A 20,672-nucleotide genomic window follows, 5' to 3' on the forward strand; every position below is an offset into this window, starting at 1 on the left:
GATGTGCACTTGATAACCTGAAGTATTTTTGCTCTTTCATCTGACTACATAAACCTCAACCTCCATCCCTGAAAAAACTCACTTTTAAAATTTTTTAAACCCTTACAAATAAACATATGAGAAGTGAATAGTTAACTCACAGCTGATGTACTGTCTGTAGATTTCTTGTACTCTTATTGTAGAATTATTCCAAGCACAGCTTCCACTGTAGACATTGATGGTCTCAGAATCTCCCTTATTATAAGCTTTTAACCTTAATCCTCTGATCTGAATTGTCTAAACTCTCCAAAAAGTTGCAGCAATATTTAGTTATTGGTTAAATGTAAAATGCTTCTAGTTCTGTATTAAATTGTCAATAAAGATGGTTGGCTTGTTAGAGATCTCTCATATAAACAGTTACTGATATATAAGTAGTGACTGACTGTAAATGGAACATTGATGGGAAGATTCAACCTATACTGCCATACCACCAAACCCAAAATAAAAACACTTGGGGAAATAAGGTATAAACATGTAGATACTTAATCAACAGTTGAGACAGACGGCTAGAAAGAGATAAATTATTGTTTTATAGTTATAGATTTGTCTAATAGCGAAGGCTAAGTTTGCCTTCTACCCTTTCTTCTACCCCTTTCTTAAAACCACGATTAATTTGTAGTTTTGGAGAGTGGGCTGAATTTCTTAAGCTACTGACATATATTGTATGCTAGTCAATGTGCATTGCTGTTTATACAGATAGGTCAAGAAGAAGTGCAGGAGAGGAGCATTCCCCAGCTGGGGATCACCTGGCTGGAAAGCAGCTTTGCAGAATAGGATCTAAGCATCCTGGTGGGGTCAAAGTTGAACATGTTGGTGATGTTGAACATGATGGTGATAAATATATATATAAATATGTGAAGGGGACAGACCCAGGCTCTTCTCAGTAGTGCCCTTTGTCAGGACAAGAGGCAATGGGCACAAATTGAAAAACAAGAGGTTTCCTCTGAACATCAGGAAGAACTTCTTTGCTATGCAAGTGACTGAAAACTGGCACAGGATGTCCAGAGAGGTTGTGGAGTCTCCCTGCTTTTAGATCTTCAAATGCTGTCTGAATGTGAACCTGAACAGCCCTGGGTGACCCTGTTTGAGTAGGGGATTGGAATAGAATGGACCCAGAGGTCCCTTCCAAACTCAATCGTTCTGTGGTTAGTAGTGAATAGTTTTTACAGGCTGATATCACAACAAATCCCACTAGCTGAAAAGATGTTTGCTGCTAACTGTTGTGGTGTGTACATGTCATTTTCGTGTGTTTGATCCTTAATTTTTAAAGTATTAATGTTGGCCTCTGTGTAAGGGTACTTTCATTTTGTTTTATTTATGGTCTTGTAAGAACAAGTTCCAGCTTGGTCACAGATTTCTTAAATATCAACCCTTAAAAGTTTGAGATAGAAGTGCATGACAGAATTATCAGTTGCATGTTTTCTTACAGGCGTTAATTTTTTTAAAATATATTAAGTTGTGTAAGTACAGCACTGAAATCCAATAGTGTAATAAACAGAGTACCAAATCAGAAATTGTTTCTTCAAATATTAAGGTAGTAAACAACATTTCAAAAGTTGTCTTATCTCGTATTTGAATTTGATAATTAGGAAATGCTCTCAACTTTGTATGTGAATATTAATATGTGTTTCTTTAGCTGGCCTGGGGAGAACGGGAACACTGATCGCCTGTTACATAATGAAACACTACAGGTTCACACACACTGAAGCCATTGCTTGGATAAGAGTATGTCGACCAGGCTCTATTATAGGACCTCAGCAACACTTCTTGGAAGAGTATGTGCATGTCATTTGCTACTAGGAATCAACTGCTTTTCTACATGCTTACTGATCTTCCATGATTGTACAGATCTATCTTCTGCCTACTGGAATTGCATGTTACTACCTTTCATAATATATTTTAAGTTAGTTGAGATTGAGATATATTTAATTGGTAGCGATCATCTTCTCTGGAATACTGTACGTTTTGTTGCCTTCAGGGACAGAGGTCTCATGACTCTGTATGTTTTTATTCTAGGGGATTTGAGAGATGAAGACAAATGTTTTGGCAGTATCAATTCATATGTTGATATAAGATTAAATCAACTGTAAACACTTGTTAAAATGTTAATGTAGAAAGGATAGACTATATACACGTTAAGTCTATGATGACACTTGAAATTAATCTTACTGTAGTAAAAACTGATGTTACTTTTCTTTCTTGTAACTAGGGATTAAATAAGTATGTGGCAGAGAGCTTATTGTCTCTGTCAGTTTTATAGCATAATGTATGAAACATTTTCGACTTGGAGCTAATAGCTGTTAGCAAAACAATAATGTATGGTTTTAATGTGGTTTCTTCTCAAAATTGGCGGTACCCTTTGTTTTGAAAACACTTAATTTACAGACATTTAGAATGAGAGATTCAAGATCTGATCCTGAGTGATTCGAACTGGAAATAATGGGCAAAATTATGCTGGCTTTTGTGATGTTGATGTTTATTTGTTTTAATTTCATAGTGGCTTCTACATTGTGTACTTCTATAGCATTTATGCTAATTTCAGTTGATATCTTGCTGACATTTATCTGAAGACATTTTCATTATTGTGAGTAAATAATACTATATAAATACAGTAAATCATTGGCCTGATAAATACAGTAAATCATAAACCTGGCCTTGTATCTAAAATACATAGGTTATGAGAGAAAGAAGTGTTACTAAAATTCCTATGAGAAATGGAGCATGAATTAGGATTCCTATTTGCTTTCTACTCTGGAACAGGTGCTCCTTTATTTGAGAGGAGGCCACCCATTGCTGAAAATCCTGTGAATCACAAACTTTCACAGACCACAAGGGCTCTCTGAAGACAGATTAAAAGCTTTGGATGATGGATTTTTTCCACAAATGAGCAAAATTGAGAGGAAGATATTAAATAGAGTGATTATAAAGTACTATTCACTTGAAAGATGAGAAAAACAGGACCCAGGTCTTTTAAGTAGTGGCCTTTAAATACTTAGTTTGATTTGGTAGATGGACAAAGATCTTTCAGATTTTTTATTCATGTCTATTTTTTGTAGTGAAGAGCTATAGTACAGTTTCTGAATTTATTATCCTAATGGCAATAGTAATCTATTTTTGATATTCAGCCAAAACTCAAGTTATATCACCAGTAGTGTCAAAATGAGAATGAAGAGGAAGGAGCTAACATCAGTTTTATCAGTCTAATGTAAAATGTCTTGGCCTCAGGACTACAACGTTACATCTGACAAAAGTCTTAGAAATTCGCTGTCTGAGCCTTCACAGATGTCAAAGCTTCATCTCTTAGGTCTTTTGAGGTCTCTCAAAGGGGCTTTGAACAGGTGTTTGTTGTTTTTTAGACACATCTCTTGGGTAAAAGTGTGTCAAATGAGTTGGCTGCTGTGAATACAATTAATCTTCTAGATTTCTAAATCTAGAATTTCTAAATCTAAATCTAGAATTTAGAATTCTAAATTCTAAATCTAGAATCTAAATCTAGAATCTTCTAGATTTCTAAAGACTTCTAAAGTATTCAAATTCTAGGCTACTTCTGCTAGGTGGATTAAGTGGTGCCATTTTCTCCATCACCTCCACTGCGTGTTTTCTTAGGATGTAGTGAAACCTCTGGAAGTATTTAGCTTTCCCATTTGTTGCTATGCAAGCTTGGGTAATTGGCTCAGGCTACTGATTTAAGGTAAACTTTCCAGTGAAAGTATCTTCTCAGTTAATTCCCTAGGCTTTTTTTTTTTTTTTTTTTTTTTTTTGGTATAGGAATTTAATCTGTTACGATAACATGTAAAAGGATCTCAGTTCTTTTATGAAGCCTGATGGGTATCTATCCAGCTCAGCTTATGCACATTGCAATTAAATGATGATTATTCTTGCCACCTGTCTGAAGCATATAAGCTTGAATTTTCTGAAAAATAATGCCAGAGACCTCTTCAGCTTTGCATGATCATGACTCCTTTTGCTGTTCAAGCCAGCATTAGTTTTACATTATCCATGTACACAAAACTCCATGTTAATATGAAGTTCAAGTGCACTATCATTGTTTATTCGTTATGTGTATAAAAACATTATTTTATATGATTTTATTTAAGATAACTTTTAAAAACCTTTAAATATTATTAGCAACACCAGTTTAGATTATTTATTTTCCCATTATGGTTTTGTAAAATCAAACTTCAGTGTCTGTAATTTTTTTTTTTTTTGACTGCAGACTTGTTTAAAGATTCTATGGTGGTTTTTTTTAACCACTGAAGATAATTTTTTTAGTGATAGATGTGTCATTTTTTTTTTCCAGACAAAGATGTACAAAAGATTCAAATATAAGCAGTCTGTAAGAGTAGCATAACTTCATATTGTTTGTGTGTAAATTTATTGATATTAATAACTTGCTTTGAATCCAAAAGGAAACAAGCAATGTTATGGCTGGAGGGAGATCTCATACAATCAAAACAGAAGCAACAAGTAGTTGATGGAAACATTAACAGAGTTCTCTGCGGTTTGAATGATATGTCAATCAATGACAGCTTGCTTAAAGTGCAAGACTTGGATCAATATGAGGAGGTAAGGGTTTATAATCATAGAATCATAGAATGTCTGGGGTTGAAAAGGACCACAATGATCAAGTTTCAACCTCCCTGCTATGTTCAGGGTTGCCAACCAACAGACCAGGCTGCCCAGAGCCACATCTAGCCTGGCCTTGAATGCCTCCAGGATGGGGCATCCACAACCTCCTTGGGCAACCTGTTCCAGTGTGTCACCACCCTCTGTGTGAAAAACTTCTTTCTAACCTAAACCTTCCCTGTCCCAGTTTAAAACCATTCCCCCTTGTCCTATCACTATCCACCCTTGTAAACAGCCAGTCCTCTTCCTGTTTATACGCTCCATTCATGTACTGGAAGGCCACAATGTGGTCTCCCTGGAGCCTTCTCTTCTCCAAGCTAAACAAGCCTAGTTCCCTCAACCTTTCCTCACAGGAGAGGTGCTCCAGCCCTCTGACCATCTTAGTGGCCCTCCTCTGGACCCACTCCAAGAGGTCCACGTCCTTCCTGTACTGGGGACCCCAGGCCTGGATTCAGTACTCCAGATGGGGCCTCACAAGAGCTGAGTAGAGGGGCACGATCACCTCCCTCTGCCTGCTGGCCACTCCACTTTTAATGCAGCCCAGGATACAGTTGGTCTTCCAGGCTGCAAGCGTACACTGCTGGCTTATGTTCAGCTTCTCATATATAAGTTTTTCAGATAAGCAGAGATGGAGCTGATCATAATAACTAGAACGTTTTAGGTTTTTTTGTTGCTGTTAGTCTTGTCAGTATATTCTTTTTACAATGTGACGATTATAAGAAATCTCAATTTTTCTCAAAATATATATAGAAAAAGCTTGGATTATATTTAGAAGTCTTTTGCAATGTGAGTTGCAAAAGTCACTTCTTACACTTCAAGAAGGTGTGCGTGATTTCAAATCTGCCGTCTATGGTTTTCAGTTGTTGTTTTGAGAACAGAGGGGGGAAAAAATTGGTTTTCCAACTGGAAATCGATTTATTCTGAGTTTCTAGCTGATAACATGCAAGTGTACAGATACTATTATTGCAGTATTGTGGATTACTGTTAGTGTACACATAACATCAGTAAGAATTTGACAACTATATATTTGAAGGAGAAGCATGGACTGGGAGCTACAGTGAGCATACTTCTGTTTCTTAGCCAGTAAGAACTTCAAACTGTAGCTTCCTACAGCTGTGAGAAGTGAGTTAGAGAAACTTAAAATTCATTTGGTTAATCCTGTCTTAGCTCAGTATTAACTAAATAGCTTTTTATATGATGTGAATGACAAAGAAAACAATGGACATCTTCAAATGGTACCTTTACAGAAATGCATTCAAGATATTCAGGTTACAGTAGATCGTATGATAGAGCATTATTTTAGATTGATAACTATTGCCCTTTTTGAAGTTCAATTTGTGGCTTGGAATCTGTTAAGTATCTAGATTGCCAATTGGAGAATATAACGCTGCATTGAGATGATCTTACTTTGCCTAATGAAAACAGATGGCACATAGCCATATAGGTAAAAATAATGGTTTTGGATCTGAGCTATTCCTACTTTACTGAATCCAATATAGCAGCTTATATACAGATTCATGGCATAAATTCAGAGCTTTTTTCTACTGTAACTTCTTTTGTAATATGATTTTCAGGTTTTTACAAGTATAATATTAAAGCTGTTAACATTCTGACTGCTTTAAATAAAGTGGCATTTGATTCAAGCATTCTGAACTGGTTCTGAGCTTAGTGTCTGCAAAAAGCCTCAGTGAGCATGTATTTGTGCAGCACCACGTTTTATTCACTAGAACTGTGCAAAGATGGAGTAGTGCCCCATCAATGCACAAGATAGTAGATACGCCTTTCATGTGTTAATCTTCGTGAAGGGGATGTTTACTACTTGGAAATTATTTTGCTCCCAAGACTATATATTTTTTTTTCTTGCATACTTCATTTTTTCCAGTATGATTTTGAAGACAAGGAAGGTGTGGAAACTATGGATGGCCTGACACAGGGAGATAAGCTTCATGCCTTAAAGAGTCGGAGACAGCCGTGTTCTACAACTGGAGCTCTGAGGTAATTATGTAATTGTGAAGTGATTTGCAACTTTACATTCGTATTTTGCTGTCAGACCTTTATAGAAAGTACACAATCTTATTTAAGCAGTTGTATTAGTTGTGCCAGTTCTGTGGTGGAAATATCCATGCATGTGTATATTAGTTGCAGATTTGTTTTATTAATATATTTCTTTGTTTTCTGTCTTCCTGTTCTCATTAACTACTTACTATTTAGTAATAAGATAAAGCAGAAAAATATTTTGAAACCTTCAGATTTGTCTGTCTATCATTTTAAAACTTGTATTCCTATCAAAAATGTTCTTTAATTTCTGTAATTTACCTTTATTCTTTATATAAATTTTGAATCTTTCAGGATCTGTAAAAATGTAAACTTTAGAATTAAACCTGCAATTGTTTAAACCTTTTAACTTTAAATAATAATCAATAATTTTTAACTCTTATTAGTTTCATACTTTAAAACCCATATGAAACTTGTGATTATACCTTCAATAAATTTATTCTTTAATTCATAAGATTGCTTCTTTGGTTTCTTTAGGCTGCAAGAAATGAAACTGCACTCCAGGTCCATATCACAACCTTTCAGGTATTAACTTCAAGAAGTTATTTATTGTATTAAATTATAATTCTAAATGTTTACCATCCTGGTCTTCTGTTTTCAGTGCTCTGAGTTATGTGTATCATATCGATTGATAAGCATTTTCAAACTTATGAGAAATTCCAGGGAACAAATTTTTTTTAAACAACTGGAAACAGAAAAAAAAATTAAGACAGGAGTATAGTTTTAATTCAGAGACGCCTTGAATTGTCCTTGATAACTAGCATACACAAGTAGTTTCCCCAGTCATATTTTCTGATACCTATACAGTTGTACAGTGAAGGATATATAGTTCATTCATGACCACTATATTTCTGTAAAAATAAATACTTACCTCAAAACCATGAGTCAGCTAATTGTTGCCTCTGTAACACAGGTTTTTTTTTTTTTTTTTTGTAGATGGGCTAGAGATACAGCTTGGTGCATACAATAAATACTTTTTTTTAGAAGAGATACCTGATGAATATATATATATATATTTTTTTTTAGTGCCTTCTGATAGTTTAATGCAGGATACTGTCGATTTTACTACAAACTTTCCCAGAAGTTTATGTGGAGTCAATAATTTCATCTCACTTTCTAAATTTTTGTTTCATTTATGACCTGTACTAAAGTTCCAGTAGTCCTGACAGTTCCCATCTAAAGAGAACAAAACTTAGAATGGAAATGGACTTGATTTTAAGAGCTATTAGAATAGTGGAACTAATTCTTAAGCTTTTGTAACCACCACACCCCTTACCATTGTGTTTAAAATACAGCATGAAAAACAATATAACTGTCACTATAAAGCATTAATATGAAAAAGAACACATTACCTTCAATTCTATTCCAGCCTGGATTTTTGATGTCATAGAATGGTTTGGCTTGGTTTGAAGAGACCTTTAAGATCATCTATTTCCAACTCCCCTGCTATAGGCAGGGGCACCTCCCTCTAGGCCAGGTTGCTCAAAGCCCCATCCATCCTGGCTTTGAATGCTTCCAGGGAGGGGCATTAACAGCCTCACTGGACAACCTGTTCCAGTGTCTCGCCACCCTTACAGTAAATAATTTCTTCTGATATCTAGTCCAAATCTATCCTCTTACAGTTAAAAATCATTTCCCCTTGTCCTGTTGCTAGATGCCTTTATAAAAAGCCCCTCCCCAGCTTTCCTGTAGGCCCCCTTCAAGTACTGTAAGGCTGCTATAAGGTTCCTCCAGAGCCTTTTCTTCTCCAGCCTGAAAAGCCCTAGCTCTCTCAGCCTGTCCTCATAGGGGAGGTGCTCCAGCCTTCTGATCATTTTCGTGGCCCTCCTCTGGACCCATTCCAACAACTCCATGTCCTTCTTATATTGGGGGCTCCAGAACTGGGTGCGGTACTCCAGGTGGGGTTTCCCAAGAGCAGAGTAGAGAGGCAGCATCACCTCTCTCAACCTGCTCGTCACACTTCTCCTGATGCAACACAGAGTACAGTTGGCCTTCTGGGCTGCAAGTGCACATTACTGGCTCATGTTGAATCTTTCATCAACCGACACTCCCAAATCCTTCTCCTCAGCTATACTCTCAAGCCATTCTTCACACAGCCTGTATCTGTGCTTGGGATTGCCACAGCCCAGGTACAGGATCTTGTACTTGGATGAATTACTCCAGATGTCTAATCTTGGAGAACATCTGTTTACCTTTTCTTGGTATGGAGTTAAGTATTTTTGCTCTGTTGTTTCTTTTGTGCTTATACTAAGAGACTTGTACCCAAGGTGTTTTATCCCTAACGTCTCATCGCAATAACACTAGTCAGTCTAAGGATCAAGAGAATGTCATGGTACTGCTAGGAGATTCATTCATTAACTGTTATTAAACTAATATTGATTGCTATAATGCTATCCTTTTTTTTTGAATAGTTCAGTGCACCATACTTACAGAATTTGGTCACTACAAATCACATCCTAGAAAAAGCTGTATGTTTCATGCGGCTTTGTAAAAACTCTGCTGTCACCAGGAAAATTTGACACTCTTCTCTTGAAAGCTACATTTTCTGTTTTCTTTTTACTAGTTTTATAAGCATCAAAGTCATTCTTTGTCATTGTAAGTCAGACACAAAATATCAAGATGAAAAGTAGCACATATCTCTATGATATAACACTGAAAGTGGAAAACTTGGGAGCGAGTTATTAGGAAAAATGTTCCTTGAAACTAGCAAATCTTCTGCTGTTGAGTTGTTAGTACATACTGAGATTAGTTTTTGAACATATTAGTCTATATTTTGAATAGCTTTGTGTTTGAGATGTCTATTTCAATCAATCTTGTTTCTTACTGAAACTCTGCTACTTTTAGACTGAATACTTCAGGAACTATGGAAGGATCCGTATCTCCATTGAAGGCCTCAAAAATCATGGCAGTTAATTCATCATCTGCAGAAAGAATAAACAGAATTACCTCTTCCTCAGGCTCAAATCTTAAAAGGTTATTTTTTTTCTTATTTTGGTACAAATAGTTACTGACTATTACAATGAGTTTCTGTACATATACAGTCTATGGAGAACTTCTAAGAAGGCTTTGATTTACTTACATGATTCGCTGTTCCGCTAGTCAAATTTTGGTTACCTGCACTTTTAAAAATTAATGAAAAATACTACTGGTAAGAGATGATTGCATCCATTCAGAAACAGTATTATGTTGCTTAATAGAAGCTTTGTCAGAGTATTCCTGTAAATCTGTATATTACTAGTGTCAGAATAGTAAGTAGTAACTGAAATTATTTTTATGAATCCTTGATTAATTGCCACTCAATTCCATTATTACTTTCGGATGAGGTAATTATGGTTGTTAATTAAAATTTAGGATGGTGCATTTTTCATAATTTCCGGGCACAAATATTTTATGGAAATCAGCTAACTTAATCAAAGAGGTATTTCTGGACACTCTATTTTTATTCTCAAATTTTATTATATTTCTTATTGGCTGATTGAAGACTTCTATCAAGTCACTACTTTAATAAATGAGGAGTTCCTAAACTTAAATGTAGACAAAATACTTCAAAGTAGGTCAGCCATTGCCTGTGACTTTTAACACAATCTCCTGCATGTACACATGATTTGACAGAGATGAAAGCTGGCAGTGGTAATGCCTGAGTAAACAATGTTTGGGAACTCCTGACAATTCTGTTATTCATTATTCAAGAGTGAGAAGATGAAGCTATGTGCACACACTATTTCAGAATGCTCCATATTATTCACCTAGTGTCTTCTGAATTATCTGCTTTTTTTGTATATCTTTGTACATATATTCTCTGTATTTTTTCCCCACATGTGTTTTCCATTCAGCATTTCTATAAACTCCAGATTAGCCAGTTCTCTAGGGAACCTGTATGCTGCTTCAGATGATGATGAGAGCAAAATGACATCATTGTCCTCTAGGACAGGTTTTTCCGTAAGCCAAATCTCCAGCCACTTGAATGGCAGCTTGCAGCTGCCTCGCAGAAATAACCATGAACTGAACAACAACTTGTACAACAGAAGCAGCAATAATGGCAACAACCTGAGCAGCCAAACCAGTTTTCACAGCACCGTGACAGATGAGTATGCACCAAGTCTCCTTTATGGGCCTTACAGCTCTTCCAGCACAATACCAGAGTCGATCAATTCCTGTAAGTTGGCAGTCACAACCATCCTTTCAGGCATCTGACCAATGCTTATCTTTCTTGATTCTCTGAGCAAAGCTGTTAAAAAAAAAAAAAAAAAAAAAAATCTTAAACTAGCAATTTTCTGACTTCCTTTAATATTTCTTAACAGCAACTTGTCTGTTACCTTTTTAATTAACTATCATTTCAACTGCTTCTTTTTCTACTTTTTTTGAGCATCTGGATCATAGAGGTTTCATGAAAATAGTTCAGCCCTAAGCTCAAAGTAATACCTTTCATGATACCTTTTTATGGATCTTTATTTCCCTTAGATTTTCATTTCAGATTATCCATAATAATGTTATAAAGTTTGTGATGTGTTTTAATCTTCATGAAGTAGTAGATTTAAATAAATCTTTGTATATATCATACTAAATGGAAGACACTACATTCTGAAAGATAGGACTCATTTAAAAGATGAGTGTTCTTGATTTAATACCCAACTCATTTTCTAACAATGAAGAAGAGTATCTTATTTCAATACATTTCCAATGGTCTCACTGTTTTACAGAATCATAGAACTGTTTGAATTGGAAGAAAACTTTAAATGTCATTTAGTCCAACTCCCTGCAATGAATAGCAACATCTACAGCTAGATCACGTTGCTCAGAATTAGCTTTTATACCTTGCCAACTTTGCTGCCCTGGGCTTATTTTGTGCCCCTTTTTCTGTGTGAAAGAGTATGCAGAAAGAGGATACGTGAATAAGTTAGTGCAACTTGAAAGTGCTCTTTACAAAATGCAGAGAGAAGAGACTAGAAACATTTCAGTTTTGAAATCAGAAATAACTGCACCTGCAGATTATCAATTTTAGGGGGGAAAAACATTTTTAAAAATCACATAGAATATCTGGCCTTCAAAGATTTGACATTTGATATCCTACTAAATACAAAAATTAATGCAGTGTTGTTAATAGAATATATTGTCTAGAATTAATTGAACTCATCTGCCTCTGTTTACTACTGACACTTCATATTCTTCAGCCAATGGAAATAAAATCACCTTCATATAAAAATAATTTCAGAATATTGCACCTTTTCTGTTTCATTACTACTGATACGTTATTTGTTTTGGTATAGGAAAAGTTTTAGTGTTATTCCTATTACTGTTTTTTGGTGCGGTGAGTCCCCTGTCTTAAAACAGGCTATATATTCATTGCATGCAATTAGGATGTCAGCACAGAAGATCAGTCATAGGTTATGTTATCTTTTTTTCCAAAGCGGTGAGAGATCTATCCTCTCATTAATAGCTTGTATATGGCACCACGTAGTGTTCAGAATTCACGTTTGTAGCTTGGGAGTATGAGTTGCACTCATTTTCATTATTCTGTTGTAGAATTAGTTTGCATGTGGGACTGAAACCTAGCTAGTATAAAATGTATATTGAAAATAAACTTACTGTGAGGGAACTCAATACCTCCTAGATGTTCTGTATTATACTTTTGATGTATGCTTGCACTGGAAAAGGAGTAGAGTTACTATGCTAGGATGTTCTTCTTATCCACTACTGCTTATCTGCAAATAAATGTTAATATTCCATGATCATAGGATCACTAAGTGTTCTATATTGAATTTAAATTTGAATTTGAACCATACTTTAAGCATCAGCATTAGCTTATTGGCTAGGGACTTCTTAAGTATTACTGCATCCTTTAAGTTACACAAAACTATTTTACCTTTTCAACTGGGCACTGTTTTCACCTGTTATGTGGGAACTTACAAAGCAAACTACATAAATGATGTTTGTTTCAAGGTGGATGTATAAACCAACTCAGTAATCAAACTGGTTCTGGAAAAACAGAACTGTTTTGGTTGAACTAGCTGAATTGGTTGAATACTTCCAAGCAGAGATGAGAAGGTGAGAAGCTGTATAGCAAATTGATGATGTTTTATCTAGGTTACAACTGTGACTCTTTATCTTGTTCATAAATTCTGATGATTTTGGAAAGTCAGCTGTTTTAGGTGATTAGTTTCCTATCTTACAGCAGCTGTCAGAAGAGGACTGACAGAGGCTCCAGCTGATTATACTGGAACAAAATTCAGAATGCAAATAAAGGTAGAGAGCAATCACTAATCTGAACTGAATATCTAAGTGGCAAAACATCTCCTTTTTTGGGTTTCTCACCCTCAATTTTGTTTCATTTAAATATATTTGAGCAGTAATTATTTGGAAAGTCAATCTATTCCCATTCTTTTATTTGCTTAAATGTGTTGCTAGCAGCAATTGTTTTATCCAGATTGCAGTTAGAGCTGCATATTAGGTATAAATACATAAACCTACATGGAGAGCCCTAAGGGGAAGAGTTGCTTTATAACTGTAATGTGACTCAGTTGTGAAGAATAAGTTGTCATCGTTCATAATAGCTCCAAAGTTAGTTACAGGAGTACCAAACGATTATATAAACCATTATAGGAACAACAGACACACTTACTCTAAGAGCTAAAGCTTTAGAAGTACTAGATCTTAGAAACTTAACTGTCTTCTCCTTTTAATCTCTTGGTACTTACTTTTCTGGCAGTGAGTCTATAACTGGCTAATACATGTCCTTCTTGACAATGGTTTATTTTGAAGACAATATCATTTTTCTTGATAGTCGGTCCAACCAGTTGAATATAGTCATACTTCAAACCTTTTCACATTTAATCTGAAACTTGGTATATATCTTTATTATGTACTGTTAGAGTCGTTTATTTCCTTATTTTACTGTCATGAAGACATTTTATCTTAGGTTTGTTGTCTTTTAGTAAGTTAAACTCTTTGCATGTATGACTCTGGTTCAAACATCGTTTTGATCATGTTAGAATCCTATACTGTTTTTTGGTGGTTTTCTCTAATAAGTAGAGGCAGCACTCATTTTTCACATGCCAAAAGCTGCCTACCTAGTGACATCCTGATTATAAATGAAAAGCTTGTGTTATTTTCTTCAAATGTTCTGCGTTAGAAATTGATCAGGGTGGCAAGTCCTTGCATAAACAAGATAGTGACTCTCATTGTTTAATGTTCTGCATTCCTTGTTCTTTTTTTTTTTCTTTGTAAAACTGCATTTAACATAATAGAAATATCATCTGTTTTAGGTTTTTTTTCCCCATTTCTTATTGGGACCAATTTGCCAATCATGAAAGACTGTTTTGTCTTATTTGGATGTCAGTGGTTGAAGTAATATTTTGCTTGTGGTGGTATTCGTCAATTGTCTTAGGCTCAGGGACAAAATACGGAGTAACATCAAGCCTTAGTACCCGTTCTTGCAGAATTCTGTTAAAAATAGAATTCTTTTTAATGATTCCCACTTCACTGCTTTAGATGCTGAATTTACTTGGAGGCTTGTTAGCCAAACCTTGGTCTTGATGCAGTGTGTTTTTATGTTGCACTTTTTTCTAATTGGAGTTATAAAAGGTAATGCACTTGACTGAAATCTATTACATACATGAAAATCTGTGTTTATACATTTAACTTATCAAGGAACTCTTGAATAGTAAGAATTATATTTCTGTGCTTTTTTATGAGCAGAATTCACTTAGCAGAGTTAGATGTCAAGCTAACCATCTGTAATTGTACAGGTGTTCTTATTTTAGAAATTCACCTTATTGTCTTTATTTCTCTTCAGTAGTTTGTTAACTATTATACAACCAGTGGTGGAGAAGCATTTTAAGATGTTTAGGACAGTAAGTATTCATTTCTAATCAATGCTCTTCAGTCTCATTAGTGAGAGAACAAGGAACTTCATTTTAGGTGATGCAAGTGCATAATTCTTTCTTCTAGTATGGAAGAAAACATTACTTAATACGCTTACTTTCTCTTTTTTCATCATGCAAAATTATACCACCCATTTATTAGTATTACTATTAGTACTACTGGTTAAAACGCACAAAAATAACCATTCCTGTCTCTTCCATTTGTTGTCAGCCATGTTTTTTCCCTAATGGCTTTTGTTCTTTCATCAGAGTAAGCCTGGAAGTGAATCTATTTCCTTACATCATATTGTATGCTGATTAAATAGGTGAAGAACTTGATTTCATAGAATAGTCAACTTGCCATTCTATCCAATTAGAATAAATGCTTTATTTGCAAACTTAACAAGTGGGATGCTTTGACTAAGCACCATCTTACAATTATAAATTGCAGAAACTCTTACTAAGTATAACCACTTCTAAGGTACTGCAGTAAGATTATTTATTTGTATTTATAACTATTGTAAAAACAAAATGTCACTCCTTTAAATGTGGGGGGTTTTTTTTAACCAAAGAGTATGTATCTGGGTAGACTTAAGATGAGTCACATTTTTGCTTCTATAGCTGCCATGGAAACTGGCAAGATGTAAAAATTTCAAAAAAAAAAAAAAAATTGACAAGTGTTACAGCATTTTAAAGTTTATGTATATGATCTTTGATACTTGTAGAAGAGGCTTTCTCAACATCAGGGAATTTAGTGGAATATAAGACATTTTGCACAATAAAGAAAAAAAGAAAAGACAGACACTAGCATATCTTACTGATCTGTAAATCCAGCAGACTGAAAGGACCATTTCAAGTGTATATGTAGGTCCTTTAATATATTCTGATTTATTTTAGTGGATCTTAAGGTTGTTTTGTTGTGGGTTTTTTTTTTTTTTTAATAATTCTTGTCTTCATTCCATTCCTGTTGCAATAACATTTTGGGTCATTCATCTCTACATAAAAGTAATTTAAGTCTTTTTGAGGCTTTTATCCTAAAAATATCACGACATAACATTAGAATGTAGTTTCTGGAGGAGAGTGTGTTCACCTCTTGATAGATAGACATAAGTGATACAGGATTGTAGCATTTCAGAAGTTAGTTTTCAGATGACTTAGTCCTGAATTTAAATGCATGAGTATGGTTCTCACACCTAGATGGATCTGTGATTTATTTTCTTTTCCAGGAGGCTTTCAGTGTCTCCTACTGAGCAAGGAAAGTGATAATAATCTAAGCAGTTGCTTCAGCATGAACTTCATTAGAAAGGTATCATTAACTATAGGGAAGTCATCTAATTCTTAGTCTGTTTAAATGTCTGAAGCTCGGGTATAAAATACCAAGCTTGATAATGCATAAGACCACTGTAGGATTGCATACTGAGGATTTTACCCAATTAACTTTGTTCTCTCTTCATGGCAATTCAGTGTTTTTGGTTTTTTTTTTCTTCTATCTTTTTCTCTATTTTAAGTAAGATTTTCTTAAATACAAGCCTGTGACTTGTAAAGGTAGATTGGGGCTTTCTGTTTTTAACAAAGCTTTCAGAATTACAGGCTATACTTTGAGTCACTGCAAATAGGAGGTAGGAATGAATTTTAAAATAGAAAACTCCTTCATCTGAAAAAAAAAAAGAAAGTTACAGGTTTTGAAATATTAGTCAATCTCTTTGGACAATGTGAGATGTTAAGAGCATTAATTACTTACCTGCAAAGGTCAGGAAAAGAAAGAAAAAAAACTAATACCGCAGGTATATTTAATTTTTCAAATTGGTCTGTATGCTGTACAACAACTGAGTTGTTAGAATGTCATCGTGTTTAGGAACCTTATGGGAAGTATAGCAATTAATCTTACTCTGGAAAACAATCCTGCTTAAATTTCATTCTTCACTGTTTTCCAAAGAGGCTTTGAAACATTAGGGAGAGCTTCTTGCTCCTTTGAGGTTCATTAGTTGAACAGAAGTTTTAAGTACACATTAATGAAAGGATATTCCTTCTGCTACTCTCTTACATATGGCTCAACAAATGTTCTCACCAAAGCCCATGAAGTCAGAATGATTAGAGAACTCAGAATAAACTTCTCTGACTGTGTATTTCATGCCTGTAATAAAGAAAATGAATGCTCTTTACATCTGCTCTGTTTTACAGAAAATTTACTATTACAGGATACCTTTTTATCATTTTGTACTAAAACCGTACCCTTATTAGTCAGTAGTGTTCAAATCTCTGTATGCTGACACAGGAAAGACTCTCCAGATAATCTCAGACCTTGAAGATGAGAAATATGCATTTAAAAGACAACCTCAGAAATATATTTTATTTAGTTTTGGGGGATAGCAGAAAAAAAAAATCAGTATTAGAGCTCTAAAAGTTCATTATGTGCTTTTTATACTTACAGGTTTTGTTATGGATGCCAGAGTGCATTTCTACAATGACAAGTTAGTTATAGTGGAAAAAGAGAGGAGAAGATTCCTAAGGTTCTGAGTTATTAGGACACGTGTTGGTCTCCAGTAGTTTTCTCTAATCCTACTTAATTTATGCAGTTTTAAAATACAAGGGCAGGATGTAGTGTGTGGATGAGTTGCATTTATTTGTTTATAACCATGCCAGTAGAATCGAGCTCTCAAATAAGATTTTCTGATCATCACAACAACTTCCTGACCACATTTGTATAGGAGGTAATAAAAGATTTGAATGTCATGTGGACTGATGACTCATTTTATAGGAAAACTAATAGAACCAGTAATGCAAATAAATATAGTAGGTTTGCTGTGCTGTAATTTTTTTTTCCCCTTCGTAAATAGCTACACAACATGAATTTCCTATGTCACTACCTGAACCAACACCTAAAGCATGCTCTATCTTTTCACAGTAGCACTTTCATTCTCATTCAGGATAAATGGAAGTAACTCAATTCTAATAGCTGCAATCATACATTTTCCCAATAAATTTTTACGGTATTGTATTAAGGTGTAATATTAAAGATTTTTAGTATTATTTCCAAGGATCTCTATGATTTGATTTGGAGAAGTGTAGATACAAAGAAGTTGATAGGTTTTTAGTGTCCAATTTTTGAGTTCTGTGCATTTTATTGATTTTTACTTAAATTAGAATGCAGAAATTCAGATTTCCTTCCAACTGTTCTTTTTTTTTCCCTTCCGTTCTGTCTTTCCACTCTTCCTTATCTTGAAGTGCAAAATACATATTAAATACAAGCATTACCTCAATGAGTTTTAATCAGTTTTTCTTCTCTGCGCAGTCCCTTCAGTCTGAATATGTTCAGTACTAAAGCTTTGCTGCTTTGGTGAAACCTGCTGAGTTCTTACCATGGAAGTCCTTCGTGAAGAAGAATTTAAAGAGAGAAGCTGCTCATTCAGTTGAGGAGTCTTCAATAAAAGTTATATTAAAACCATAACACCAAGGAACAACTTCTCAACAGACAGAAATTTCTTGTTAATGACTACTGCAGACGCACTGAAGTTGTTTTATGGAAATTATTCCTCCATGTTATATACAGATTTAAATTTTTAATGTTGAAACTACTTGAATATATTTCTAATTAATTTCATTATAGCATTTATTAACTTGTGTACAGTCTTAAAATGTATTAAGAGAATATTTTATAAAGCTATATATAAGAATTATGTAAAAATTAGAATGTTTTAATTTAGTTGTTCACTTCTTTGCTACCAAAATGTGTATTTTAAAGAATTTTTTCACGTTTATCAGAGATATTTTTTTAATGAACAAGAGATTTTTCTTGTTTTATGGGTCCATTATTGCTTAAAGGCTAATGTAATTACCTCTTTCGCTGATTGGTCTTCTGATAACTTAATAGAAGTCTAACTAATGAGAGACTAGTTATTATGCTATCAACTGAAAGCACTTGAATACATAGTCTGCTTTCCACATTGAGCTGCTAATGTTTCATTAGGAAATGCTATGAAAGAAAAATGAGTTACATTGCAACTTAGATCTTCCATTGCAAATAGAAAGTAACTTAGCTGATGATTCAATTAATACTTTTACATTTTACTTTAAAAGTTAAAACATTTCTTTAAAAGTAGAATGTTAAATTTTGCTATGCAATGTCTACTGCAAAAATAGACAGGCAAAGCATATTGACAAAGAAAGAATGTTTTAATTTGGCTGTGCTGCATACTTGCATTTTCCAAGTTTCAGCAGTAAAACATACTGAAGTAAATGTTTTGGAAGTATACTGAATTCTCACTTACTGATTGGGTGTTCCATAAACCTTTTAATTTGAAAACTATTGTCAGATATATAGGTAGTGTAAGTTGCTGTGGCACATAAGCTTTGTCAGCAGTAAGGATATTCTCTAATACATAAGCCAGTGCAATTAGGAATGAATTTTTTGAATGAAATGGTCTTATAGTGAAGTATTAGAGATCATGTATAAGTTCTTCAGAATTCCGCAAATACAATCACAGGATAAAAAAACAGCATCTGTGAGAACTTTAGAAGACAAACACAAAACAGATTTGTTAGCCGTGAGTTTTTCCAAAATCTACAAGAACATGACAGTAGAGCTTGTTGACTTGTCAGTCTTTGTTTCTGAAGACCTGTGAATTATCTCTATTTGCCCTGCAACTGAAGTTGCCACCAGGTCACAAATCGCTACATAGTCGTACTGAAAGTGTTAATAAGCAATACTGAGAGCAGCTATATAAATCACTGAATAAAACTTACATGCAATACTGTACTTTTCCACAATTGTGTATATGTAAAATATACACACAAAGTAGCATATGTGTGTGCATATATATATATATATATATATACACACACACAACATACTATATATGAATTATAGATTAATGGTAAGGTAATTCTACCTCTTATGAAAAAAATGGCATGTGCTTTATTATAAATGGTTTTCTTTAAAAACAAAAACAAAACTGTTTCATTTTGGAATGTAGATATATGTACATGTATACAGCTAATTGATAATAAAATGCAGATATCAGCCAGCTTCCTTGTTTCTTGTCTCAATCAACCTTCTTCACTGGAAAAGAAATTAGCATGGGGAGTATCTTCTACAAGTAACCTTTCTAGCTAATATTCTTATATTTGTTTTGTTTAGAAGCCTCAAGTATTTGTGACATTTCTAATTACCATACTTTAACATGTATCTTAATTGAGGAAACATTTTCCTGGACAAGGATCCTCATTACAAGTGTAATATATATTTTTTTTTCTATGTGCAATAGTTTATTTAGCCTCACCAACAGTAGGGTCTTTGTCCACAAGAACACAAATCACCACATTTTCACATAGATTTTTCTTCTTCCATTGGTGAAAAATTCATCACAAATTGTTTTAGCTTAGCTTAACTCTGTTGATGATTTTCAGCAAATTTGTTGTTGCATGATATTAATTATCCATGTTGCTTAATAATCCTGTCAGGTAAGCCTGCAATAGATGATGGGGATAGCGTGTGGCTGTTGTACAGCAACTCTAAAGGAATGGCAAAGCCTGGAGTAGAACAAATGCCTTAGAAGCTGTCCAAATTCTTGTGAATGTCTATTCCAATAACAGAATAAAGGGTTCTTGTCACTACATTGAAGCAATTAAAGGATGTTGGTTTGGACATGTATAGGATATAGAAAAGAACAGCTAATTTAAACATGTCTAGTAAAGCTGAAGACATTTCAGTGCTTTTGCACTGAAAGCAATCCCTCCCTTCCCCATTTTTTTCTTTAATTCTATTGATTTATTATATGATAGACAGCCAATCTTGTGTTCTTAAACATGTGATGGATAAAGACAGTACTCTAGCAGTCAACAAGACCAAGATAAGCTGGGGACAGCCACTGGTTTTAGAAGTCTTTACAATCTTTTAGCTTTTAAGAAATACCTTGAATTTTATTTTATATGCTCTGTTTGCTCAGCCTTGAATTTCACCGCTTCCATTGTTTCATATATAAATGTATCTTCTCATTCTGGGAGAAAAAGTACACAAGATCTTTAAAAGGAGATTTGATAAACATGTAAAGATGGATTAAATAAACCTAGAGGTCTTTACTGGGCCCGTGATTC

The 20,672-nt window shown here is 34.4% G+C and overlaps 1 protein-coding gene across 1 annotated transcript in view; it reads left to right on the forward strand.

The window, feature by feature from the left end:
- Positions 1–19,605, forward strand: part of CDC14A (cell division cycle 14A) — a 59,129-nt gene extending 39,524 nt beyond the window's left edge. The window contains exons 10-16 of the mRNA NM_001177736.2: positions 1,676–1,814; positions 4,449–4,605; positions 6,548–6,660; positions 7,198–7,245; positions 9,565–9,693; positions 10,554–10,876; positions 17,872–19,605. Coding sequence (NP_001171207.2) covers positions 1,676–1,814; positions 4,449–4,605; positions 6,548–6,660; positions 7,198–7,245; positions 9,565–9,693; positions 10,554–10,876; positions 17,872–17,885 — 923 coding nt within the window. The 3' untranslated portion in view covers positions 17,886–19,605. The remainder of the gene's footprint in view (positions 1–1,675; positions 1,815–4,448; positions 4,606–6,547; positions 6,661–7,197; positions 7,246–9,564; positions 9,694–10,553; positions 10,877–17,871) is intronic.
- The last annotated feature ends 1,067 nt before the right edge of the window (positions 19,606–20,672 follow it).

This window comes from Gallus gallus, chromosome 8 (genome assembly GCF_016699485.2).
Source record: "Gallus gallus isolate bGalGal1 chromosome 8, bGalGal1.mat.broiler.GRCg7b, whole genome shotgun sequence".
NCBI lineage: Eukaryota > Metazoa > Chordata > Aves > Galliformes > Phasianidae > Gallus > Gallus gallus.